The sequence below is a fragment of the Rhinolophus hipposideros genome (assembly GCF_964194185.1).
Source record: "Rhinolophus hipposideros genome assembly, chromosome: 12".
Lineage (NCBI taxonomy): Eukaryota > Metazoa > Chordata > Mammalia > Chiroptera > Rhinolophidae > Rhinolophus > Rhinolophus hipposideros.
The window spans coordinates 24368939-24395875 of NC_138058.1; the positions used below are offsets into that span (position 1 = coordinate 24368939).

At 42.0% G+C, this 26937-nt stretch overlaps 1 protein-coding gene across 8 annotated transcripts; it reads right to left on the reverse strand.

Moving 5' to 3' along the window:
• Positions 1–755: 755 nt before the first annotated feature.
• STAMBP (STAM binding protein) lies at positions 756–26840 on the reverse strand. 8 transcript variants are annotated; one of them, XM_081069519.1, is made up of 10 exons: positions 26772–26840; positions 24634–24851; positions 15453–15528; positions 15067–15162; positions 13576–13942; positions 11470–11594; positions 10440–10577; positions 3495–3607; positions 2816–2915; positions 756–1414 (listed from the first exon to the last, which is right to left on the reverse strand). In XM_081069519.1, the coding sequence occupies exons 2-10, from the start codon at positions 24834–24836 to the stop codon at positions 1358–1360; spliced, it is 1275 nt and encodes a 424-aa protein (XP_080925645.1). In that variant the 5' UTR covers positions 24837–24851; positions 26772–26840; the 3' UTR covers positions 756–1357. The 8 variants fall into 8 exon arrangements, with proteins under 8 accessions (XP_080925645.1, XP_080925646.1, XP_080925649.1 ...); XM_081069520.1 differs by having other exon boundaries at positions 26700–26810; XM_081069523.1 differs by having other exon boundaries at positions 26111–26792.
• Positions 26841–26937: the final 97 nt, after the last annotated feature.

Sequence of the window (26937 nt, forward strand, 5' to 3'; positions counted from 1 at the left end):
CGGCTGGCAGCCTGGGTGAGCGGCCTTGAGCTGCTGTGAGTGGCCGGCCAACTGACGACCGACGACTGGCGACCGACTGCCTCAGCTGGGGGGCGGGAGGGAGCACAAGGCTCATAATACCAGCATGGGTCACGGAGCTGTGTCCCACACAACTAGACTGAGAAACAATGGCTTGAATTGGAGTGGGGTAGGGGAGGCGGAAGAAAAAGAAATCATTCCTCTCCTATCCACACTATTTACTTGTCTGCCCCCACCTGAGGGACCATGCACAATGGACCATGAGCAACACCGTCATTTCTAGGCTGCCTTAGAACACTAGGCTCAGCTCACAGAAAGAAAAACACAGGATCGACTACAGCTTTAAACACCTTCCTAGATGTGGCTTAAGTCAGAAAAGAATAGCCAACACAATAAAATTGGTAGGGTGAGGCGGCATGGGAATGTAATCATTTCTTTGTGGAGTATAACCTGGCACTCCAAATAAAGGCTCTATTATCTTCACCTGAAAGCTTTTAGGGCACAAGGAGGAAGTGAATGGGATGACCCACTTGAGACAGCACCAAAAGAACAGGTGACTTCACAGCCCTGGACGATGGCAACAGGCAGACAAAAAACACTGAACAATTAAAAGTGAACTGGGACACACCTTCGATGGTAGTACATCTCAAATTCCATTTTCCCCAAACAACCAGACCTTTTAGTCAGCCTGTTTAGACAATGCTTGATCAAACAGATCACTCCAGAACATACACAAACAAGTTAACTGTTATTTTATTGTAGAGGAAAAAAATATCCTGAAATATTTGTTAAATAACAATAATTCCTGACACAATCATTCTTCAGGGTGTTCAAGCCTCACCATTTGGTCAGACATACTGAGCTGTCCCTGGCCCTTGTTATAAACTTCATTAATATTGCCATAAACCACAGGAAAACCCAAAGATTTTCTGAATGGCTTTCAAATTTCTGCATAGATGCCCTTAATTAGTCCAAAGGTAAACAATAAACAAGTTGGCAGAGAAATTAGGTGAGCTGAAAGAAAAAAACTGTTAACTACTAACTCGAGAACAAAGGATATATGAGTGTTCACTATACCATTCTTTCAACTTAACTTTTTAGTTGCAGGTAGACTGAAAAATTGCTTTAGCATGACAGTGCTATTTTCCAGACTTGCCTAAATATATATATTCAATTATTTCTTTTCAAGCCAGAAATGGAAAGTCAGTTCTCCCCCAGATGATACTCACTTTCTACTCTGTCTAAAAAAGCTTTCAGAGCTTTCTGAAAAGTTTAAATTAAGGGGCTACAGTACACTGATGCGGTTTTAAAGTTCTTGACAGGTGTCTGAGTCAAACTCTCATCGAAGGTCTGTGATGGTCACTGCTCTGTCCACAACGGTCACGTGGCTGCAGCTCTGCAAGAGGGGAAAAGGGAAAGTCCTGGAAAATTCTGGAAAGTCCTTTTTTAAGACTGCTTACTTAAAACACTCATTCTAGCTAGTCGTTCCCAGTCTGGAAGCCAGGCTGCTTACTTAACTGGCAGTTATGGTAAGGGGTATGGAAATCATTACTTTCGCCAATTCCTATCTTAGCCTGAATCAACATAGGTCCATATATTTTCATTTATTTTTAAAATGCATCTATATTCTAGAATCATTCATAAAGTATACATTTATCTAAAAGAACCGCTGAATTCATTGCAGTTTTTTTTGGTTACTATGTGAACCAGATAATAAATCACACGCACTCTCACATGGGAAACGCTAACTTTTGACATGCAAAGGGGTCTTCGTAACTGAAAACCTCGGCCTTTTGGGGGGATTGTGTAGCCTCTGTTTCAACATTCTGGTACCTTGACATTTATTATATTCTAAGGCAGCCTAACCTATTTGAAGAGATGCATCAGAAAGTTCTTTCTCACGATCAGCTAAAAACTGTCATTCCACGAGGTCTTAGTTTTATTTCTGTGAGTCATTGGAACTACCCCCAACACCTTTTCATACAACAATTCTTCCAACACTTAGTTAGTTCTCAGGTCCTCCCTGGGGTTTCTCTTCTAAACATCCCCAGTTCCTTTTATAAGATAAGATTCTGAGTCCCTTTTCCATATTGGTCACTTTTCAGTGAACCCAAAAGTAATAATAATACTCCATGGCCAGCATGGAGTAAAGCAATACTATCATATTAGATTTTTTTTTTTTATCATATTGGATTTGAGAAGCAAACTGAAACATACTGATCTTATCACCAACTGAAACTTTTTATTCTCAGAATACAACTTAGGGGAGAAAAGCGTCCTAAGAAAGTTATAAAAATCCCTATTATCTAAGCAAAACTCCAGAATCAAATATACTTTACCTATCTTAAGTAGCTTTTTTCCTTTGACTTCAAATCTCCTATCAAAGTATAGGCTTAGCAACTGATGTTGATGGAAAAAAAACAAAAAAACCCAACTAACATTTAATAAGCCACCTTACTGCACTAGGTACTTTCTGTACATTATTTCATTTAATCCTCTCGATAACCCTATAAAATAGGTATTATTATTATCATCCCCACTTAGAGATAAGAAAGCTGAGGCCCAGGAAGGTTAAGTAGCCCGATCAAAAACACACAGTCCATAAGTGGCAGAGCAAAGACTCCTAACAGCTCCTATCCCACACTGCTTCCCACGTATGTCCTTATTAGGAAGATTTGGAAAGATAGGTGACAAGGCTAGGCTTCTATGTGGGTCAGAAAGTGTAATGCACCTCATCAGCTCTGACTATCCTGCCTGCTTGAGGCACAGCCCTGCTGTCTCCTACACAGATACATACACAGAAGAGAGGTGGATCCTTGCTGTGTGGATGAAATCCTTTCTGGCGACAGGAAGAAATCTCCTCAAGTCCATGGTCAGTTAGTTTAAAAAATCCAGTTCTGAAATAACAAAAATCAGGCCCAGAATCAAGCAAAGGTGGTTCTGCAATCCTGCACGCGCGCACGTGCACACACACACACACACACACAGAGCAACAGGGCAGAGCTCATTTTGAGACAGCTTCAAAAGTGTTCTGGCTCATAGGTCTCTTCCCGGCGAATGAATCAGTTAGGGAATGACTCATTGCTACCACCACACTAACTTTGCTGGGAGAAGTCATAGTAAACAACAGGTTTTAGAATGAAAAAGAAGTTAACATTGAGATAATCTGTTTACTTTGAAATTCTCTAATCTGACATCAATCTCTTAAAATTCCTACTGCTTCACATCAAACATTTCAAATTTCTTATGTCCTTTTCTTAGAAAAGCAACGTAATTATTGCTCGGATATCTTTTTAAACAAGTATAACAGATTTATCAGGATATGGGGCTCAAAAGGAAGCCTTTTAGAACAATCCATTAATACCACAATCTACATATTTCACAGAGAACAAGGCCTTAAGAATAGAGAGCTTGTCATCGGAGGCTTTCCCCCACTATCTCCCTGTAATGCCCTGAGCCGCATCCTGTGTACTTACTCCTGGAACTTGGGGGAGCAGACAATGGCTATCGACTCCGGCAACATCAACTGGTAGGAGCAGTGAGTGTGCAGGTCAACACTGGAAAGGAAGGCGGTCTGTGTGGGATGAGTCTGAGAAGAGAAAAAAGGTGAGAGACCCCCTCATGAGAATACACAGCCACGAAGGAAGGTAGAGACAAATAGTTCTCAACAGCTGGCACAATGGCCTTGTCAAGTACAAAGCCATTTGCAGCCATGAGGGGTACACCTGAAGTTCATAATAACTAATGAACTTCCTTTCCAGCATTGTAAATAAGTACAGTTTAACATGAATATGTGAAGAGACTTATAATTTCTAGTTGACCATCAAGTCTTATTTAGCTCCTCACAAGCTCTCTCTATACAATGGAGAGTCAGCGTTCTGCAACAGAAGGTAGACGCTGCGCAATGCTGCAACCTGGTAGAAGTCAAGGACTTAACAAAGCACACTTAGATGAATGAGTCTTCTTCCTGATAGAGGTGTTAAAAGGTCAAGCAGGAGTCTGGGGCTCTAAAAGAAAAAGTGGCAAAACCTGTCCTTTGGTTAAAGCATAACATCCACGGATATGAGAGGCAGAGGGGGCTGGGATTTCAGTGGGTAGTTAAATCACACAAAGGACCCTGTCTTATTTAGGAAAAGGAAAAAGATATTGAAATGTAAGGGTAACACTTAAAGCACCATCTAAATGTACATTCAGTTTCTCTCATTTGTTTTCAATTAAACATATAATGTTTTATCCAGCACATACCTTATATACAAATAAACAACTATATAATGACTTATGTTCATCTTAGAGGGGGTGTGATCTTAGATAACAAGAACGGGAAAAGACCCAATATGACTCGAAAAGACCTTCACTGTTCACTGCAGAAAAGCACAGAAAATAAATACGTGTACTTGACCAGTGTTTTTAAATCTGCTGTGCAAAACAGGAAGCTCCTGAAGAGCCTGACAAAAGCACAGTCTCTTGTGATCTGCCCCTGGAAATACCCATCCTGAGAGGGAGCTCTTCTTTTTTAAAAAGCTCACCAAATGATTCTCATGTGCTGCCTTGTCTGAGGGGCACCACTCTGCAGAACGCTGTGAGCAGCTCAGGTGGAAGAGGGCTGCAGGACAGGAACGTGGTAGCTGAGTGCTGACAGGAAATCCACACACACGTCCTCACAGGCAGGTAACAACTTTGGTGACCACAAGGGAAAAACGGTTTCTACCTGATAATAATATGATCCCATAGACTGCTAGGGACAAACGGCCCGTGCCAGCACATTTCATCCCACGGTTAGAAATTCTAACTGGGAACAAACGAGGCCAACAGAAGCCAATCTAGGCCTCTTATCTAAAGTTGGGTTAGCTAGAAAGACAGTGTGGAGACACATACCAGGGGCTCAATAAATAATTGTTAAACTAAATAAAAAAACTTGGTCTTGAGCCTGTTTTCCTCTAACTACTATGCCTTCTCTCTCTCCTTCCCTTCCCAGTTTTTTTTCAAATTATCAGTTATGAAATTTAATATTTATACACTACTATTATCTAATGCTCAGTTCACATTCTAATTTTAATAACTGTCCCCAAAAAGGAACTTTACGTTTTTTTCCTTTTTTTCACATTTTTATTTTTTATTTATTGACTTTTTCCTTATTAGTTTCAGGTGCACCAGTGCTGTGGTTAGGCATTTATATAATTTATGCGGTGATTCTCCCTGATAAGTCTAGTACCCATCTGACACCATACATAGTTTTTACGTTATTGGCTATATTCCCCATACTGTATTTCATACCTTCACAGATTCTTGAAAACATAGTTATGCCCATTGTGCTGGAAACAAAGGAAGGCATTTTTATGAAGAGAAAACAACACACCAAAGGAACGGAAACGAGCAAGGGGGGTGAATGCTGAGGGCGGCCTGGGCCCCTCAGCGGGAGTGGAGCGGCCACAGGAGCGCACTGCTGGCTAAGTCAGCCTGAGACCACGTGAAGGCGTACCTGGAATATTGGGTTGGGGGTAACACAATAGTTGTGATCAATACACAGCCATACAAAGCTTTCGATCAGGAACTTGGTTTGTATAATAGCTAGCAAGGTGCAGAAGGAAGAGCTGATCTTTTGCATTCTCCTCCTGCCAATAGTAAGATATGAATACACTGTTGGGTGTACTTTTTGTTTGTTTATAATCCCAAGTTATGAAGGAATAGTACAGAAATATCATGGAGGAGAAATATCAATTTAGGCCCTAAATTTGTTCCCAGCTGGGCACTCACTGCTATTAGAAATCCTTTTATTAATTTGTGACTAAGTTCTACCTAAAGTCTAAACAGTAATTACTTCAAACTTTCCCCCATCTTCTCCAGTTCCTAAACCCATCTCCCTCCCGTGGGGCAGTGGGTCTAGACTCCGACCTTGCTGAAATCAAGGCCACCTAAAACGAGTTTCCTCAACCTCTCCAAATATAACCCCGAAAGTCTCTCTGGTTCTTTCTCTCTTCCTTCAATTCTGTCTCTGAGAAATGCATGTTTGCTTCTCCACGTGAAGATGAGCGCCCCATTTGTATTTTTGATTTGAGACATTCCTACCTCCACATTACCTGTCTCTCCTGCCCCCACTGGCTCACCAAGCAATAAAAACATTCAGACAACCACACACAAGAATGTAGGTAAGCCTTAGAAATGTTGAACAAAAGAAGCCAGACACAAAAGAATACATACAGTGTTTCCCTGAAAATAAGATCTAACTGGAAAACAAGCCCTAGCATGATTTCTCAGAATGACAACCCTTGAACATAAGCCCTAATGTGTCTTTTGGAGCAAAAATTAATATAAGACCCGGTCTTATTTTGGGGGAAACGCAGTCTTATGTACTTATGGTTATATACCTATGAATACCTATGTTGGTATTTAAGATTTATGAAAATATTCATATGTATGGCTACACAACCATATTATGTACACAGTTATACTATTACTTTCAAATAAAGTATTTCTAATGAAAAAAAAAGAGTACATGTTATATAATTCTATTTACATAAAGTTCAAAGCCAGGCAAAACTGTAAGCTATCGCATGTAGGAAGACACATTTAGGTGGTAAAACTGAAAAGGCAGCAAAGGATTTCCAGAAGAGTCAGGAGAGGGATTACCTGTCCCCGGGAGGAAGCGTGACTGGGGAGGGCATGGCAATGGGAGCAGGCTCTGGACAATGTTCCATTTCTTGACCTTGGTGTGTACAAGTGTGTGTACACAGATGTTTGCTAAACGATTCGTAATTCAGTTTATGTATTTTCTTATATGTTATATTTCAAATATAAAGGTTTCAAAAAAATAGAATTGAAGCAAAACACGGTCAAGCCTTTCACACTACACCATAAATCAGGCAACCTTTCTGTCAGCCTGGCTACTCCTTAATCCACCTCCCCATCTCTTTCCTTTAGAGCTGAGCTCTTCAAAAACTTAGTGTGCAGTTTCCTATCACCACAACCTCAATCTCCATTACTTCTTTATTTTTTTTCCTCCCTTTCTTCCACCTCCTCCCGAATCCAATTCAAGCTGTTGTTTCTCAGTCTAGTTGTGTAGGACCCAGCTCCCTGGCCCATGCTGGTGTTATGAGCGTTGCACTACTCCCAGCTGAGGCAGTGGGTCTGTTGTCAGACCTCCAGCTGCTCACTGCAGCCCAGCTCGGGGGAGAGCTGTTGTTCACAATTTTAGCTGTAGAGGGCGCTGCTCACTGGCCCATGTGGGAATTGAACTGGCACCTAGGTGTTAGGAGCACTGCGCTCCAACCACCTGAGCCACGGGGGCCGGGGTCCACCGCCCCTCACCCCATTACTTCTTAAACCCTTATAATCTACTCCCACCACTGTTTAAAACCTACAAAATCGAGGTCATTAGTGATTTCACTAAATCCAACAGACTCATCCAGGTCTTCATCGTTCTTGAGCTCTCTGCAGTATGTGACATAGTTGACATCCTAAAGTTTCTTCTTAAAATGTTCCTCCTCCTTTGGCTTCTGTGCCTTAACCCTACCCCCACGTTTCTCTTACGTCTCTTTGCTTCATAACTGCCTACTCCCTATAAACCCTGGCTAGCCTGTCCCCCAAGCGGCCAGTGAATCTCTTCTTGCTCTCCACTCTCCTCTAGTTGCAAGGCCTCCAAGGGCAGCTCTATGCAGAGGTCTCCCAGATCTCTTTCTACCTTGGCCTTGCTCCCAAGTTCCAGCCACATATCCAACTGCCTGATAACTATTTCCACTGATTTACTGTCTCACCAGTACCTTAAATTCAACATGCTTAGAACTGCACACACCATTTACAAAGTAAGTTCTCTTCCTTGAGCCCCTGCTTCTGCCTATGACAGGATCACTGCCATTCCCATGAGTCAGGCCCCAAATCTCTAAGTCATCACTGACTTTTACTCATCATCCTCTCTTACTCATTCCCACATCCTCTGAAATGTACATTCATCTCCTCCCCCCCAAATGCACTGTCATCACCCTAGCTCACATTATTATGAGATTTTTATCATCATTCTAATCTCTTAAATGATCTTCCTGCCTTGACCTATCTTAAAACTACCTTTATTTTACATTTTCTGAAGTATGGCTTTGATCATTAACTGCTCTACTCAAAAAGTCAAATCACTACATTGTACACCTGAAACTAATATAATATTGCATGTCAACTATACTTTAATAAAAAAAGAAGTAATCATGAATACAGAAAAAGAAACCGAAAAACCAAAAAGCCTTTAAGGGCTCTCCACTTATTAAAAAGGATAACTATTCTGCCTGTCCACCCAATGTATCATGTTAAAGCTTGTCTACTACCATTTCTTGATAAGAACCATCAGCTCCAGCAAACTGGACCACTCGATGATGATGCAGGAATGCAGTCTGCTATTCCAGTGCTTTCCCTTCCTTATGGAACTCTCCCTGGACCCATCTTGTCAAAATTTTAGTAAATTACATGAAGTGCAATGCTTCCCTTCTCTGAATTCCACAGGGCTCTCTGTGCAGCTCGAGGCATTTGGCACATTCTGCCTCGCAGGAAGAGTTATTACTTGTCTGTCTGTGAGTCTAATCTCCTAATGAGATATGAGACTAAAATCATATCTTACTCAAATTGGTATCCCCTGGCAGGTAAGGAACAAGTTTTCATCCCTGATATGCTATAATGGGGGATACACAACAGTAATTAAGCTGAATAAAGGACAGAGGCACATGGGACTGCCTCGCAGGTCAGTATTTCCCAAATTCTAACATACAAGTGTGTGTAATCTTGCCAAATCCAGAAATGAGCCGAATTGTTTCTAAGTAACCCTGTCACACAACATGAAAAGCAGCTTGGTCTGTGAGAGTGAGGGATTGAAAAGGAATAGAAAGAAAACTTTAGAAATAATCTTTAGGGATAGAATTATATTTTACCTGAATATTACCAAAAGATTACAGAAGATATGCAGATACTTAAAAATCACCTATATTGGTGGCTCTTCTTGTTTACATAAAGGTATGTGCTACTTTAAGAAAAACCAAATGCAAGCAACTGAATTAACTTCTTTGGCTAATTTAAAATATTTGGACTTATATTTAGAAACATCATCTGTATAAAGGTATAGTCAATGTCCACATATATTCTAGGCCAGCATCCCAACACCATTCACACTCCAGGGAAACTTTAAAAACAAGTTTGTGAGATACCACCTCACTCCTGTCAGAATGGCTATCTAACAACAGGTGTTGGCGAGGATGTGGAGAAAAGGAAACCATCATGCACTGTTGCTCGGACTGCAAACTGGTGCAGCCACCCTGGAAAACGGAGGTTCCTCAGAAAATTAAAAATAGAACTACCTTATGACCCAGCAATTCCACTTCTCGATATTTATCCAAAGAAATCCAAAACACTACATTCAAAAAACTACATGCACCCCTGTTTACTGAAGAGCGAATCACAATAGCCAAGATATGGAAACAATCAAAATGCCTATCAATAGACAATTGGATAAATAAATTGTGGTACATTTATACAATGAAATATTACTCTGCAATAAAAAAGGATGAAATCTTACCATTTGCAACACCATGGATGGACCTAGAGGGTATTACGCTAAGTAAAAGAAGTCAGACTGAGAAAGACAAATACCATATGATCTCACTTACGTGTGGAATCAAACAAAACGGAAATAGACTCATAGATACAGAGAAAAAAACTGATGGTTGCTAGATGGGAGGGGGTTGGGGGTGGGAGAAAAGGTAAAGGGATAGGAAAATACAAACCAGTAGTCACAACATAGTCACAGGAATGTGAAATACAGTATGGGGAATCTAATCAATAATGTCATAAAGATTGTGTAGGGTGTCAGATGGGTATTGGACTTATCAGGGGGATCACTTCGTAGATTATACAAATGCCTAACCACTGCACTGTACACTGGAAACTAACATAAAGTAATATTGAATGTCAACTATAATTAAATATATATTTATAGTCACAGGAGATAAAGTACAGCATAAGGAACACAGTCAATGGTATTGGAATAGCTACGGTACATACGATGTACAATGTCAGAGTGGTAGTAGACTTGGGGCAATCACTTTGTGAGAGGTGTAAATGTCTAATTATTATGTTGTTTTGCACACCTGAAACTAAAAAAATAAAATAAAAAACAAAAAAAACCTACTATTTGCCAAAAAAAAGGATCATTTTTATTTAAAAAGTTTTTCATAACAAAAATTTAAAAGCCCTAAGTAGTTCCCAGCAGTCATACTGGAGTGTAAGTAATCAAGTATGCTAGGGAAATCAAGCCTGCATCCAAGGGAGGGGAAAAACAATCATCTAAATAATCTGAATATGATTCACTTTGCTCAAAGAAAGAAACTAGCAGTGTGTTTATAACATCATGAAAGAAGAGCCTACTCCTCGGAGAGCTCGGAACTGCTTACATGAATCCATCCGAGTGTGATGAGGCGCTGCTGATCCTGTATGAGGAAAAGCTCTTCTTCGTTCTCTGTGTTGCAATAATCAGATCCAGCACTTTGCTTGGGGATGAGAACATGGGTGATGGTAAATTCATTCCTCATCTGCCCAAGGAGAAAACAGCTCGTCACAATTCCCTGGCACTGATGCAACCTCTCTCTGTCACAGCAGTGGAAAGGTAAACATCTGTATAAGTGAAGGCCCCTCCTACCCCAGTCTACATCTTGCTCACTGAGCCCCTCACCTCTGGGGTTCGCCTCCTTCCCTGCTCATGTGCATTGCCTGGGGGGCGCTTGCAAAGCCACAGATGCCCACAGCCGTTTGGGAATCTCCTGCTGCCGTGAAATGCGTCTACTCGAGGTTCTTGAGAAGCTCACGTACAGTACCACTTCTCTTCCTTTGCTCGTGTCTAAAGTAGTTTCCCTTTCACTGCTCCTCTAAGTCTTCCTCACCCGTTAAGACTCAGTCTAATGCGATTCCACTTCACCCATCTGTTCATTCAGCAGTTAGTGATGGGTTCTGTAAGTGGCTCCATTCAATGACCTTTCCTTCCTCAAAATTCCTAGTGCTCTTATTGTACACACTATTTAGCATGCTATTTATCTTTTGGTGTATAGCTCCCATCTCTCCAAAGTGCAGGGGTACTTTTTATGAACACATGCTCTGTGCCTTACATATTTCATATTCCCCGGTCCTACCCTAAAGAAGCTGTTCGAAAAGTGACACACAGGTAATGACTGGATCTTCCGATGAAGTTTAGAATTAGGTATTTCTTACTACTAGCATTAAAAGAATCAGTTCAATAGTAACCAAAGGACTCTGAAAATCAATCAAATACAGGGTCACCAAATTCAAAGGGACACAGCATTTTGCTGTCCACGGTGCCTTCAGCAGAGGGGTCGGTGCAAAGAGTAACTGACCCTGGATATCTTCTCTGACTCACAGGAGGCCAAGGGGGAAGAAACAGTCTCGGCTCAGGGGAGTGTTTCTTTTTACCAGTTTTCCACAGAGAATTCCACATGTCTCTACTCCCTGCGCAGTGTTGGCGCTGGCTAATTGGAGAAACTGTGGGCAGAGCCTCCCGGGCACCACCACGTGGCGCAGTCCGTCGATTGTAGGAGCTGTAGTGGAGAAAGGGGAACAGTCTGAGAGCACCGGCTAAGCTTCCCCAAGCAGACTCAGAGCTGGCAGCCCTGGGAGAGCAATGCCAAATCACTGCTCACCCCACACCCCAATTTCAGGCAGTGAGTGGGAATCTCAACCTAAATGGCAGAAGAAAGAGGGCTATCAAGTCTCTCCTCTAACCTCTGGCCACAGCTGTGGGGAGTACATTATTCCAAGAAAAGAAAAGAGGCTTTAATCATTCAAGTTAAGACAAGAATAAACTACTACTTAAAAGAAGTTTCTGAGCTATTCAGAAATTCTGTCACCATCTAATATAAAGGATTAAAAAAAAAATCTCATTCAACTAAATTTTCATTTTTATTTTAAATCTCTCTTTTCTCTCAGATAAGAATATCAAAGAGTATGACTTTCAAAGAAATAAACCAGGATACATTCTAGACAACAGAAAGTAATTTGGGTACCTACTTACTTCTAAGTTAGTTCATTTAGAAGAAAGTTAAAGTGATAAAACAAAACAAGAAACATATTCTGGTCCTGAAAAAAAGCATACATGAACCGAGCAGCTCATCACCTGGTTCAGATGCCAACACCGGACTCAGGCCCTGAGCACTGGGGAGAAACCCTGGGAGAGAGCCAGCAGGCGAAAGTCAGTGAGTATCGCTCACAGTCGCAGTTCCATTAAAAAGAAAAAGAAAAAGTGAAAAAGGGTGTTCTGCTTCTGTACATTCAACAGCAAGATCTGAAATGCTGGAGAGGTAATGTCAGAGCAGGAGCCAAAGAGTCATATGGGAGTCTAAGGACAGGATCTGAAGATTCTGAATTAAGGTTTGGTACAGTCCTGTCCTTTCAATTTAATAATCACTTACCAAGTGCATACCAAGTAGATACTGTGCTCAGTCCACAGGGAACACAAATAGGAATAAGACTCAAGCCCTAACCTGCAAGAAGTTAAAATCTAGTTATTGTAAAGGACTACACTCTTAGGTAATGATTTCAACTGTACTACAGATGATAAGAGTTCTAGGAGTTTTAAGAACAGAATTAATCTGATCGAAGGGAAGGAGATCTGGGAAACCGTGAAGAAAAGTAGGGAAGGCAGAGATAGAGAAAGGAGATTTGAGGTTCAGGGCAAATGTTAACAGACCTCTTTGGGTAAGACAGTCCAGGAAGTGTTCTGGGAATGTGAGAGCTCAATGTTCCCAGAGTAGTGAAGACGTATGAAGGAACAGTAGTAAGATAGAAGACTGCCGACGTGTGGGAAGAAACCCTAAAGGCCAGGCGTCGGAGTCCAGCACCCCTTGCCCTCTCTTACACTGTCTCTGTAAGTGGATCGTCAGCAAAGCTAACTTCCTTAAATGACCACTGGAAAGCCTGTTCCTACACCAAAAGATCTATTCTATAACCAAGGTATTCTTATCATTTTGCAGCTACTATTATTTTCTCAGATGGTCAATCACTGGCGAGAGGAGGCAAGACTGTCAACAGGCTGTAGGGCTAGACTGAACTATCACCGACTATATACACTATATTTCCCAACTAAGCTCCGTAAGAATCAGAACGCTTTCAGGGCAAGCACAATTCAGTGGCCCCTGTCCCCCACCTTACTGTGAAAGTCAGTGGTTAAATTGCAAAGTGGTACAATAAATTTCAAGTTTCCTTTACAGAAGGCCAACACTGGTCTCTAGTTTTCTGAACATTGCAAATCTCTGTATAACCCTTCAAAGCTGAGGGTATGATTTTCAAGGACATTATTCGTGCTTCTGAAAATCCACCTGGGATCAGGTAAATGATATGGTTCAACTGAAGGCCACTTTGATAGTATAGGCAACGTGGTCGGATGGTCATATTGATCAAATGGGTTTCTGTGACCAGAGCCTACGGACTGGAATCGTGGGGGTAATCTTCGGCTGAATGGCCTAGAATGACACTCTGTTGGCTGCAGCTGAGATGGAAGAGGACGTGAGAAAAGGGACTCACTACTTTTGGAGTTGGTCAGTGCTCCAGGTTTCAAGGACCTGTCCACCACAGGTGGCTTGGCAGGCCTCACAGTTGTATGACAGTCGGAAGGCTGTGTGGGTGCGACAGGTGCGGTGGGGGACACATCTAGGGAGGGCTTCTCCACGTCAGGCACCAGAGGTCCACCTAGGCTGGGGTCCGCCTTCCCAAACTCCTGTACAATTTTCAGGCGCTCTTTTTCTAGCTCCTGGTTCCGGATCATCTCCTCAAAGGCATGGAACTGGTCCTGCTCCAACTGTTGCTGCTTCTGTTGTGTTACCCTCTGTCTTTCCTTTTCCAGCGCCTGCTGGATGGCCATGTTCCGGGCAAATTCTTCCGCTTCCTTCTTCTACAAGAAAAGAATAGGAGTTAAGCTAACACTCCAGTCAGGCAACTTTACACCTCAGGAGGACAAGGCTTTTGGGGGAGGGATTTCCCAAAATGTACCTCTGCTCTGGCCTGATTTCCCCACACAGAATCCATGCTTCCCTCGGAACCTCTCCTGACGTGGAAGAGTAGCCACTCCTGTCCATCTAGCCACTGCATACCTATTCTTCAAGGGCAGTTCGAGTCCCATCCTCTTAGGACCATTCCCAATGACTCTAACTAAAGCATTTTCTTCTTTACCAAACTCTTGATGCAACTTTTGTCTGCACCTCATAATTGGTATCATACCGTTTTATTTTCTATCTGTGCCATGTATACATTCTATATCCCAAGTGAGTCTATAAAATAGAACCAAATCCAAACTTAGACTGGCTATGTTGGGGGTCTCTATTGAATATTAACTCCGAAATTTTTCTGGTGACCAGTTCAACATAGAGTGACATTTTTAATGAACAAGAAATAGCAAGTAATAATCTCCTTCATTAAGGTTTTCACTCACTGGATGCCTTAGAAACATATGCCTTGTAGCTGTTCACCTCTCTGCTGATTCCCACCATCAGAGTCCCGAACAGAGCTCGGCAGAGCGCTACAAAATAAGGCAGAAGTGCCTGCAGCGTGTACTCACACCTGACAGAGCACTGACGGCGTCTTGGGAGTTTCTCCACGTGCCTGAGCTGACTCTTTCTAACAAGAATCATTTGAAAATGGCTTTTAAAAAGTCAATTATTTCAAACAGGTACAGCCTGTTTCAGGTATAACCAAATGTGAATCAAATCCGGCATATTCTCTGATCTGAAAACTTATGTTTTAGTGAAAATTTTCATTGTTCTTAGGTTCTCGCTCTAGATACAGCAGACAAGCAATAGATTTTCTGTCCCTTAAGTTACCCTCATGGACAAGCAGGCTAAACCTGTGTTAGAATTCTCAGCCTAAACACTTGTGTTTTACTTTTTTTAGTTTCTGGCCTTTGCCAAAAAAAAGTAAAGCATCACGTTAAAATCAAAGGATCTGCGGAAATATCATATAATCACAGGGCACAGCCTAAGAAACCAAAAAGATTTCCTTTTTTTGTTGTTATATACTTACTTTTTCTTCATTATATTCTGCATATTCTTTGGTATATCGTTTTAATAGCTTTGCCTTCAGCTCTTCTGCTTTGGGAAATGCAATCTCCTTTAATTTCTGAGACACACACACACACACAAAACTGAGCATTAGAACAATTCCCAGCTAATTAAGTAGAACAGTAAAAAAGATGTAAGTCAAATTTGCAATGGCAACAATGTTTCCAAATATGATTTAAAATAGCCCCCTATAGTACCATACCTGCTACTTCATACTGATCTGGTGAAACGGCCTCACATCCTATTGTAGGATTTGATGCTCAGATGCAGACATACCACTTTTACCTTGAAATTAGTGTGTGCTGCTTTGAAAATTTTAGATGGGCAATAGTGAAAGTGAAGACCCACCTTTAATGTGTCTTTCTTTTCAGGAATGACAGCCAATTTGTAATCTCGATGCTTTGGAAGTTTCTCAATAAAGAGCCTAAGGGAACAGATCCGAACGATTACGATACAAAGAAAATGTCCACAAGTCCAAAAGACGTTAAAGCAACGTAACTCCCTTATATCGTAGCCACTGCATGACGGGTTTCCAGATGTGCAGGGGAGGGATAACAGGCACACTCAGACAGGCCAGGCCCCCCAACCATCTCTAACCCTGTAAAGAGCAATAGACTGTTTCCCTCTACTCCCAAAGCAGGCCTGCAGCAGCAAGCACCAGACTCCTGCAACAACAAAAAAGCCTATCCTGTGCCCAAAAATATATCTCCAAAGAGATTCTTTTCTTGTTGAGACAGTGACAAAATTTCAAAGGAAAGGGCTTCTGTCACAAATCATTCTTCAGAGAACAGTTTGGCAGCCAAGGGCAGGAAGCTAAAAGAAAACCCACGTTCTACTTCTACTCCTCCTCTGTGACCTTTAACTTTGGCTTTTTCTCTTTTGGGATTCGTGTTCCTGCAAAGAAGAATACTCTTTGCATCATATTAAGCACTTAGACAGTAAACGCATTACATGTGCATAATATGTGCATGTTACATGTGGAATGTGCACTATGATCTCTGATGAAAAGTGCTTAGAGAAACTTAAGTGCTAGATATTCTCCTTCAGTTTTTGTCCTTGGCTGGCAAGCTCAGTGGGAAAAATAAACTGACTCAATTCCCAGACCTCTAACATTCAGGATGTCTACTTGGGGCCATCCACAAATAAGTGGAAGTCCAGTATCTTGTCAGAGCCCAAGGTGGTGAATCCAGGATTTCAGTGCCAGGAGGCCAGCTCGAGTCTACTCTTTTAACCACTGCACCACAACTGCCTCCCGATGGCTCCTGGGAAGTTCACAACTGTTGGAAGGGTTCTGAACAAAGAGGTCTTTGAATAGAATTAAGCTGTAATAAATATAAGTTGAGACCCAAAACAAGTAAATTGAGGGTAGCTGGCTCATGGCCCTAAAAAACGCTGTAGCTGGGACTAACTGACTCTTTTGCATTTTCTGCACTTGGGCAGGAGAAAACAGAGGAGGAAGCCTCAGTAAGGGGAAAAGAAGAAAATATCCCCACCCTCAAACAAAGCCTCTATAAATTCGCCCTCCGCTTTCAGTTCTATATTTGACACGTAAAAATTTTATTTCAATCCAATCTGACAAGACCCCTCAGGCAGGGAGGAATTCTAAAATCAAAATGATTCTAAAAACCTTCCCTTTGAGTTCATGAAAAAGATATAAAACAGTTTCCTTGACGTCTATATTTAAAACAAGTACAGATTTATTTGTTCAACCATGGAGTCCTAAGAGGATATTAAGATAAAGACACAGTTCTTATGTTCAAGAGACTTATAATTCAGTAACTTTCTCACCTTGGCACTAAAGACCAAGGTGTACGTGAATACCTTTTCCTTGTTTTAACAACTGTTGTCCACTTTCTGGATGGGGACACATGGGCAGAAGGGTCTCTTGAAAGCAGAGAATGGGCAACATAACCCCCTTCCCATCCTGGAGGAAACAGAACTTAGTGGTTAGGAGGGCAGGCTCCGGAGCCACCCTGCCCAGGCTCAAATCCTGGCACGGCCATTTACTGGCCACGTGACCTCAGGCAAATTACTTAATCTTACCATCCCTCGGTTTCTTTATAGGTATAAATTATATATACGGAGAGAAAATAGTACCACCTGATAGGGTTGCTGTGATGCTTAAAGAGATAAAGAAATAAAGCGCTGAGCACAGGGCCCGGTACACGGCTAGCATCTACTACATGCTTACGTGATTGTTTATACTCATAAACAAACAAACAAAACGTGAGCAAGAAGAACGCGTGAAAACGTTAACACTGGGGTTAGAAACGTTCTAGGCATAGAAGAGCTGTGGCCCAGATGTATACTGTTCTCTGGAGTTAGATCTGGTTGCAGCCTGGAGAGAGGAAATGTACGAAAACAAAGACGTGTTGGCAAAAACACAAGGCAAACAACCTCACAGAACAATGGAAGGAAAAAAAAAGACAAGAAAAGTAAATACAAAAGGTGAATAAGTATATGAAACAGTACTCAACTTTACTTATAACGAAAGAAATTGAAATTAAGATACCATTTTCATCTATCAGATTAGCAAAGGCTTACAGGTTGATTATAACCAATGTAGGGAAATGGGTGTCCTTACACACTCTTAACAAGACTATAATTTGATAATATTTTTTTCTTAGGGGAGGGCGAGGGGGGGAAGACAGTATTAAAAATTTTAAATTTGCATAACCTTTAAACTCACAATTCTATTTGTGGGAATTTGTCCTACACAATAGTACAAAGATATATGTATAAGACTATTCAATATAGCATTGTTCATAAAAGCAGGGAAAACTGAAAACCTAAATGGCTATCAATAGAGGATTATTTAACAAGTTATGGTGTACTCGAATGTGATAAAAAGCATAATCACCTATTCATTCATTCAACAAATATCTATAGAGCATCTACTAGGAGGTCAAGCATTGTCGTAAAGGCTGAGATTTGGCAATGAATGACAGTCACAAATTCTTCCCCAGAGAGTATACATTACAGTGGAGGAACAGACAATAAACAAAACAAAAACTATGTATATAATCCGTACAAGAAAAAGTCATTAACAGGGAAGGGGAATAGAAAGTGAAGGGGGGCTGAGAATTTAGATAGGCAGCTAAGGGTATCACTGGAAAGGCAATAGATAAGTAAGGATGCGGAGAGGGAGCCATGGAGAGGTCTGGGATAAAACTGTTCCAGGCAGAAGAAAGAGCCCTGAGGCGGAGTGAGATAAACCAGGATGTCCTGATATGGAAAGATAGGACTGTTAAGAAAGCAAGTTGTAGAACAGAATATACTGTATGATTTCATTCATGCTTTACGGAAAAGGGATAAACATGTGAGCCCACGTGCTTGCATGGGCATAAACATTTCCTTCTACACACAAGACACATAACAGTGGTCATCTCTGGTGGATGAGGCTTTTCACTTTAATTTTTCCCTTGCTGTTGTTTAAAAAAAATCCTTTTAACCATGAGCAAATATTAATTTTGTATAAAAATAACCAATTAAAAAATTTAAGCAGAAATTATGTAACATGAATGTACTAAGGACTCTCATTCCTTCCGATCTTAAAAAGCTAATCAGAAAAATAAGCATCATCACAGACGAAGACCCTCTTCAGCCTATAAGCCTCAATCCTAGGTGGCCACTTTCAGTGCAGGTGACGGACCATTTTCAGAAAGCACATTTGTGTTACGGGAGGCTCACTCACTAGACAGGAATTGCTTAAGTCCTCTGTAACTCCTTTCTATGTAGCCTAGTCAATGACCATAAAAAGCTGTGAAAGAATCTACTGCCTGGATTATTGTCTGTGCTCAGCATGAAAATATGTACTGCTTTCATCTGCGGAAGCTCCTTCTATACTGGGGTCTGCAAAAGGCAAAGCATTCCTGCAGCAGGGAAAAGCTCTGCGGGGGGACATGTGCTGGAGATCATTAAGATGCCAGAACTGCTCCAGGGAAAAGAACAAACATGCCTTTTAAACTCCTGAATTAAACGATCCACAAAAGGTCTAGAACAATGACTCCCAACGGTGGGGGAGGCAGAGGAGTGGTGAGGTAGATGCCTGCCCTCCTCCTGCCTCTCTCCTCAGTTTAATAATTGCCAAACGGAGCCATTGTTACTGACAGGAATAGACCAAGCAAAATGCAATAGAAAAACAGACCAAGAATACTGAGCTAGAGCTGTTTTCCTATTCTTAGGACTTGTCAGTTCACAGAATCAGAATTAGGGTCTTGAGGATATCTGCAAGAAAAATGAAGGTAGCTACATTGTGTGATCCAGGTCAAGTCAATCCAATGAATTCCCAAATTAAACCCTAAATCTAACAAATTAAGTGAAAAAGCTGCTACATCCCACCCCCCTTCTCACTCAACTCTCCTCCAGGCCTACTTCATCATAACAAATGGTCTTATGAGTGGAACTGTATACAGGGACAGACTCCCCATACAGTCTTGCTGTTAACACTAATATTCATGAGATAGGGTGGGGGTAGGGCCTCCAAGAAAACCATTAACCAGGACCAGTAAATGAGACAAGGAAACCAACCAGAACTGGCCAAGACCAAGATGGCAACACAAGTCCCCTCTAAATAACCTCCGGCCACATTATACAGTCATTGTAATACATCTCCAAATACATCTCCAAGCTAAACGACATGCCCACCTGCTCCATGACACCTCTGGAGAGGACCATATAAGGACAAAAAAGAGGAACATCCCAAACTCCCGGAAAAACCCACCCCTTCCGAGAACTAATAAGAATATTCCTCCCCTTATTCCCATATTTAAAAGCTTAACTGACTAAAAGCCCAGCCATGAGGAGGATGGGGCTGTCTCTTGCCTCAGACAGCCTCTACTCTGCCTGTGGAGCGGACTCCCTCACGATAAACTACTTTTGTTCTTTTGTCTGGCGCACGCTTGCACTCTTTCCTGCGTGAAGCCAAGAACGCTCCTTCCTGCAACATCTATGTCACTCAAAGTAACACTCAGTCACAGAAAAATACCAATGTCTTAAGAACGCATGTACTCTTAATCCTACCGCTTGCCCATTTAGGAGTTTACTGCTACCGTTAAACTTTCTCTTTTCTGTAACACCAGCCTCTTCTCCACAGGATCTTTGCTGTCAGCAAATAAGATGCTCTATAATCTCTTATCTTAAAATATATACCACACATTCATGTCCTCCTTGGCCCCCTTCAATTACTTTCTCATTTTTCCAATTTATTTACTTCCTATCCAAACTTCTACAAAGAGTTGTCTATGCCAGGTCTTGGCAAACCACAGCTAGTGGAGCCAATCCAGCTCACCACCTGTTTTCGTAAATAAAGTTTCACTGGAACACAGCCACAGCCACTTCATTCGTTTATTGTCTATGGTTGCTTTCACACTACAAAGTAGAGGTTGTGACAGATTAAATGCCTGCAAAGCCAAAAATATTTACTAAGTGGCCCTTCACAAAAAGTTTGCTGTTATATACTCACTGTCTCCACTTTCTTGCTGTCCATTCACCTTTCAACACACCCTAATCTAGTGTCTCTTTAATGCTAGTGAAATGGCTTACCAAAATCATCAATGACATCACGTTCCCAAACCCAAATTCTCACCCATTTGACCCATCTGACCCAGATGGCTCCTCTCTTGTAAACACTGGTCTCTTTTGGCTCCCAAGACACCACTCTCTCCTGAACTTCCTCCTACTTCTCGAACTTTCTTTCACAGTCTGCTTTGCTGGCCCTCCCTCCACTAACCAAGCACAGGGCTCAGTCCTGGGTTCCTTTTCTCATTGTATAGTCTCATTAACAAGGATTCTTTATCCTTTTATGGGCTGTGGATCCTTCCGCACTTGGTGAAGCCGATGGACTCCTCCTCAGATTTTTTTTTTTTAAGATATAACATACAATACAAAGAGTTACAAAAGAAACCAATTCTAAAATACAGTTTTCAAAATACAAAAAATTGTGATGTGTGCTTCTTTATTAATGAATTGTTGGTGCATTAAAAAACAGGATCTAGTCATGGGTTTAATAGCTCTGCACTGTAATTCTGAAGTAGTAATAAGTGTAAATGCTACCTTGAGATATCAGCAACAACTGTAATGTGATATGAAATATCTTGATTTCTATTGGCGACAAAATTACAAATACAGGCATCCTTTGTTTTACTGTGCTTCGCAGATGTTGGATTTTCATCAACATGACCCTCCACCAGCAAAAAGATTACAACTCGCTGAAGGCTCAGATGATAGTTAACAATTTTCAGCTATAAAGTATTTTTAAATTAAAGTATGCACATAGTGGTTTTTAGACAGAATACTATTGCACACTTAACAGACCACAGTATAGTGTAAACATAACTTTTATATGCACCGGGAAAACAGAAAGTTTGCTTTATGGCAAAATTTGCTTTACTATGGTGGTCTGGAACCGAACCCTCAATATCTCTAAGATATGCCTATATCATTAATACTACCACCATCTGAGGCCTATATTAAAAATGGAAGGAAATGCTAAATTTCAGGTAGAGGTAGTAAACATAATAAGTTTTTCCCAACCAAATCCATGGACCCCGAGTTCTATCACTGAACCCCCATGGGGTTTCTGGATCCCAGAAGAAGAACCTCTGTGCTAGAAGGTCTTAGTGGTTCTCATGGCTTCAGAACCACTGTATGCTGAGGACTCCTCTGTTTGTATTTCCAACCCAGATGTCTCTGAGTTCAAACGGAAACATCCGACCTCCTACCAGACATCTCTACTGGGATGTCTCACATCAATCTCCAACTTAACATCTTAACGTCAAAAAAACCCAGAGCTGAACTCTTGAATTTATGCCCTACCCAACCCCTTTCAACACTCTCCCCATCTCAGTAAATGGACAACCACATTCTGAGTTACTCAAGGCAGAAACCTTCTTTCCCAAACCCTAAGTAAGTTCCCTGTACTCTACCGCCTGAATACCAAATCCATCTGCTGCTTTCCAGGCCACCACCCGCCTTCAAGCCACCAGCCTCCTTCCTGAATCGCTGTTTCCTAACTAATATCCCTGCCTTCTCTTAACACTCCCTCCACTATTCACCACGCAGCAACCAAAATTTATATTTTTAAAATGTAAGATTAGGTTACAGTCTCACTTAAAACTTTCAATGGCTTTCTATTGTTCTCAAGATAAAATGTAAATTCCTTACTGTGGCCTATAAGGTTCTGAATGATTCCGCCCTGCCTGCCTCTCTGACCTTATCTGGAGTCGTTCTCCCTCCTCACCTGCTGCACTCCAAACGCAATGACCAACGCTACTGCAACGCTACTGCCAGTCTCGGTTTAAATCTTATATTCTCAGACAGACCTTACCGTGACCACTCTATTAAAGTAGATATTGGTTATTCTCTATCACAGCACTCTCTCTGTTGCTTTCCTCATTTTGTGACTACGTATTTATTAGTTTACTGTTTGTTGTCTTCTCCTAGAACTAGAAAGGTACACCAATAAGGGCACGCACCATTTTACTTACCATATATCCAGGGCCTAGCGCAGTGCCAAGTAGATGGTAAGTATACGCAATATATATTTATTGAACGAATATGGTCCTTGTCGTCAAAGCACTTTCTATGTGAGGAAACAGGGCCCTTCAGAAAACATCTGGTAGAGTAATTCCAGGATTCTACTGAACTTTCCCCAAAGAATTATGCCTCTGAGTCTCATTCTGGAAGAACTGAACTATCTATGAGATTACTGGAAGTATACAAGAATACTACTTCTATCAGTAGAAAAATATATGAAGAGAGGGCTAGAAGCCAAAGAAACATCTCAGGAAAATAAAATTTGCACTCACTGTGCCTAGGAATGAAAAACTCAAAACAGCAAGGAGAGACTGAAAGTAATTATAATTCTATGAAACTTTACCAACATTAAGGCCACATGACAAGGTGTGATAGCATGGAAGAAATGCAAGATCTTTCAGGAAACAGGCACTGCTTCTAAACTTAAAAAAAATAAAAAATAAAAAGACAACAATGGTCCGTTTTCTCCTCTCTAAAATTACAATATGAATCCTAGGGAATCCACTGTTAACACCTACTTTTATTTAGAGCACTGGTTCTCAACCGAGGCAATTTTGCCTCTCAGAGAACATTAGGTTAAGTCCTGCAGACATTTTTTGGTTTTTACAACTGGTATGGGGGAGGTGCTGCAGGCATCTAGTGGGTAGAGACTAGGGATGCTGATAAACACCCTACAATGCACAGGACAGTCCCCACATATTATTCAGCCCAAAATGTCAGTGATGCCAACACTGAGATAGATACCCTGCTTTAGAGTAGTATGTGATCAAAAACTTATTGTGATATAATTAACATACATATATCATCTCTGGGAGAAGATATGGGAAATTAAGAGTGAATGTCTCTGGGCAAGGTAACTGAGGGTTTGGGGGAACAGAGGAGTAGTGGGAGACTTAGTTTTTAAGAATTTACACCCTTTTGTGCCTTCTGAATTCTGCACCATATGTATGAGTTACCTATTCAAAAAACAATAATAAAAAGTAATAAAAAAAATAGTCATTATGCTCAAGACTCCACTCACAGAACATTACTCAAAGGAAAACAAAAAGAACAGGACTGATGCTCTAGAATGAATCCTGAATGAAGAGTTGGAAAATCTGGGGTTTGTCACTCTAAACTGTGGAACAAAGCATATCCCTAACCCCTGAGTTTGTTTCCTCACTTGCAGCACGGGAAGATGATGAGTACTAATCAGTACACACAGAACTGTTAAGATCATGTGAAACAATGCAGGTGAAATGCTCTATGAACTAGTAAGAGACATACTGATACATTTTAATTATTATTATTTTTTATAAGGTCCTGGTATTATGAAAGAACAAGACTAGGAATTATAAATGAAGCCCTTAACATTATTCTTTTCTTAAATCACACACATCATTTCCTTATCACTGAGGCTTTAGGAGGTGTTCCCTGTTAATTATACAGAAATCTTCCATTTTTTGCTGCCCACGCTAAGATGTTAAGCAACTGAAGGGAAAGGTCTTACAATGAGCCACACAAGCAGTAGGTGGTCGATTCTTATTTGATGAGTTGCATGATCATGATAAAGGTTAAGAAAAAAACTATTTCCTGAATCACTCAATTTGCTACACAAAATAAGTACAGATGAGGAATGTTGGCTCTGCAAAGCCTTCAATATTAATCCCATGATTGGCTGCCTTGATAGATGAGAGATGACTGGAAAAACATATATCCATACAAAACATGTGACGTTTAACCACCAACTCTTGCCTAACAGCTGGGCCGTGTGGGCACAATCCAAAGAGCTCGGTCTCTTACTCATGAAATTACTGAGTCATGAAAAGAATACATTCAGTACTCATGCCTTTGAATGTCAAGGACAGCTAATATGTAAAAGCTGACAGCAAAAATGATTAATGCTAATGATGTTGTGAAGTTCTCTAGCATTAGCAATTCTGGCAAATAAATGAGCACAAGAGTGAGGCATCATCGGTCACCAGAAAATAAAAAGAAACTGGAGGTGTCTTACGTGATATACTTGTTATAGAGGATGAAAGCATGTTCAATGTTGCCTTCCTCAGAGTAAATGGATGCCATTCGGATAATTTCGACTCCAGAGCGGAAGTACCGACGGGGTGGAATGTCTTCATTTATCTCTACCGCACTACCCATCTGGGAGAGAGCCCTCACCCGGTCTTCGGGAGGGAGGCTCACATCTCCATGGTCAGACATCAGGACCGAGAAGTTCTGAAACAGAAGAGAAAAAAGATGGCATCAACATAATGGGATGCCATGTGGGATGGCAACCACATCATCCCAGTACAACTTAGCATATCGTGTGTTTATCACACAAACCTCTACCTTGCGAAGACATTTAGAGAAAAATACCATATGCTATGGCTCCTATCAAATAAGGTCCTTTTCCCACAAGAAGGCTGAGACCCTCGAGGAAGCCCATATCACAATGATAAAACGATTGGCAGACTCAAAATCCCACGATTACGTGATACAGGAGTATAATTATAATGGGCCACAAGGGGTTCAGTTCTACGCTTCACGCTAATCATTCCGTCAGTAGGTGGCCTTGCTCTCAGCACTGTAAGAGGGACAGCACCTTATACGTTTTGCATTATTTCTCCTCCCGGTTACCCACTTCCATCCACTCCAGTGCCTGGCAGATCATACTCAACGAACTTTCTTGATGATCGTTAACTGACTTCAAGTTAATAATTTTTATTTAACCTGAGAGTAACTGATATTTTTCTGTGGTGTCCTTTTTCATAGTTGTGCGCAAGGTTAGTGAGGGGAACTGGTCTGGGAAGGGATGCTCATAATCTTACTAAATCACAACTCACTAAATCACACCTCCGGTCTATGTTCATCATTCATCATACCAGGGCAAGGAATTTAGATCTCGAAAACAATGTACTCAACTCGAGCTTCAAAAACAAAGCACTCTCTGAATAACGAAAGAGCACAAAGGTATCTTGAAAGCAAAAAAAAACACAAAACAAACAAAAAACCTGGGAGTCTTCCCTCCCTGGTCTCAAACTGCAGTAATTGTACAATCTTCCTAGATATTGTCGCCGTGGGAATCAGATTCCAGCTTCTAATTAGATAGCACTCAACATCGTTTCCAAAGTGTCTGGGTATTTGACACCCATTGAACTACAGCACATCCTAACCAGCACGCTCTAGAACGTACAAGCTACGGTAGAATTCATTTTGGAATTCAAGGCCCTATGTCAACTGGCCCCTTTTCGTCTTTTCAGTCTTCAGTCGTACTCCTCCCCAAGAGAGACTGTTTGCTTCCGTCAGGATGCTGATCTGCCCAGAAATCCTCACATTTCAGTTCCACGTGTCGATCACCTCTTTTCCTGCTTCTCCACTATCGCCTCCTTCAGAGACAGCCTTCTCCTGGCCAGTTCTATCTCCAGGTCGCACTTTCCCCACCGCGCTCTTTCTAAAACATCCTCACGACCGGTACAACAGCGGTGGCTAATTACCAGGGATGCAGAGGCATTCCATCTCCCGCAAAGCCTTTTTAGGGGGCTCGGAAAGCAATTAGGAAATCTAAAACCTCCTCGAGGCGTCTAATTAGGAAAGTCAGCCCAGGGCCCGCTAAAGCTCACTGAAGCCGAGGATGCTTGTGGCACCTCAGGACCTCTCGGGAGAGGAGCTTTTGGGTCGAGAATGCAACCCCCTCCCGGGGCCAGCAAGGGGCGCCGGGTCCTACAGGGCCGACTAACACTCCAAAGGGGAGATGAGCACCCGCAAGTAAGCGGGAGCACGGGGAGATGTCGTGAAGAGCTGAGGGGGAGGGATGAGGAGGACAAAGGAGGTAGCAGGAACGAGCCGAGGGGGCGTATGCGGCGGACAGGGGCCTCCGGACAACCGCTTGAGGCCCCCTTCTTGAAGACACTCAAGCCCAAGCTGCCAACCCCGGGCAAAAATCATCCAAGGTTTTCGGGTCTTTCGAGTACGAGAGGCGTGGACGCGCTGGGCCTGGCTGGCGACCGGAGCCGCCAGGGGCCTCGCGAGCGGCGGGCCACGCGGGGGTCCGAGGGAGGCGCAGGCTGCAAGCCCCACACTCACGACGGCTGCTCCCCTGGAGTCCGACCACGCTCAACGTCGCGGCCCCTCCATGTTCCCGGGACCCTTCCCCACCTGTGCCTGCGGACGGCACTCGTAGCTTCCGTGAACGTCACATCCGGCGCCCGCCCCGCCCACTCCCGCTGGTCTGTGCCGGTTACACACCCGAGAATTTAGGAAACGGGAGTGTGGGGGGCGGGGGCAGGGCTAGAACAGCCGCCTGAAAATCTGACCAATCAGG

Excerpts from the sequence above, each read along its gene's own strand:
- STAMBP (XM_081069517.1), bottom strand. The coding sequence starts at position 25,489 with ATGATGAACATAGACCGGAGGTGTGATTTA. Across the intron at positions 15,163-15,452 it reads AAAAGAAAGACACATTAAAG|AAATTAAAGGAGATTGCATT; the intron begins GTGGGTCTTCAC and ends TGTGTGTCTCAG. Across the intron at positions 13,943-15,066 it reads CAGAATATAATGAAGAAAAA|AAGAAGGAAGCGGAAGAATT; the intron begins GTAAGTATATAA and ends CTTTTCTTGTAG.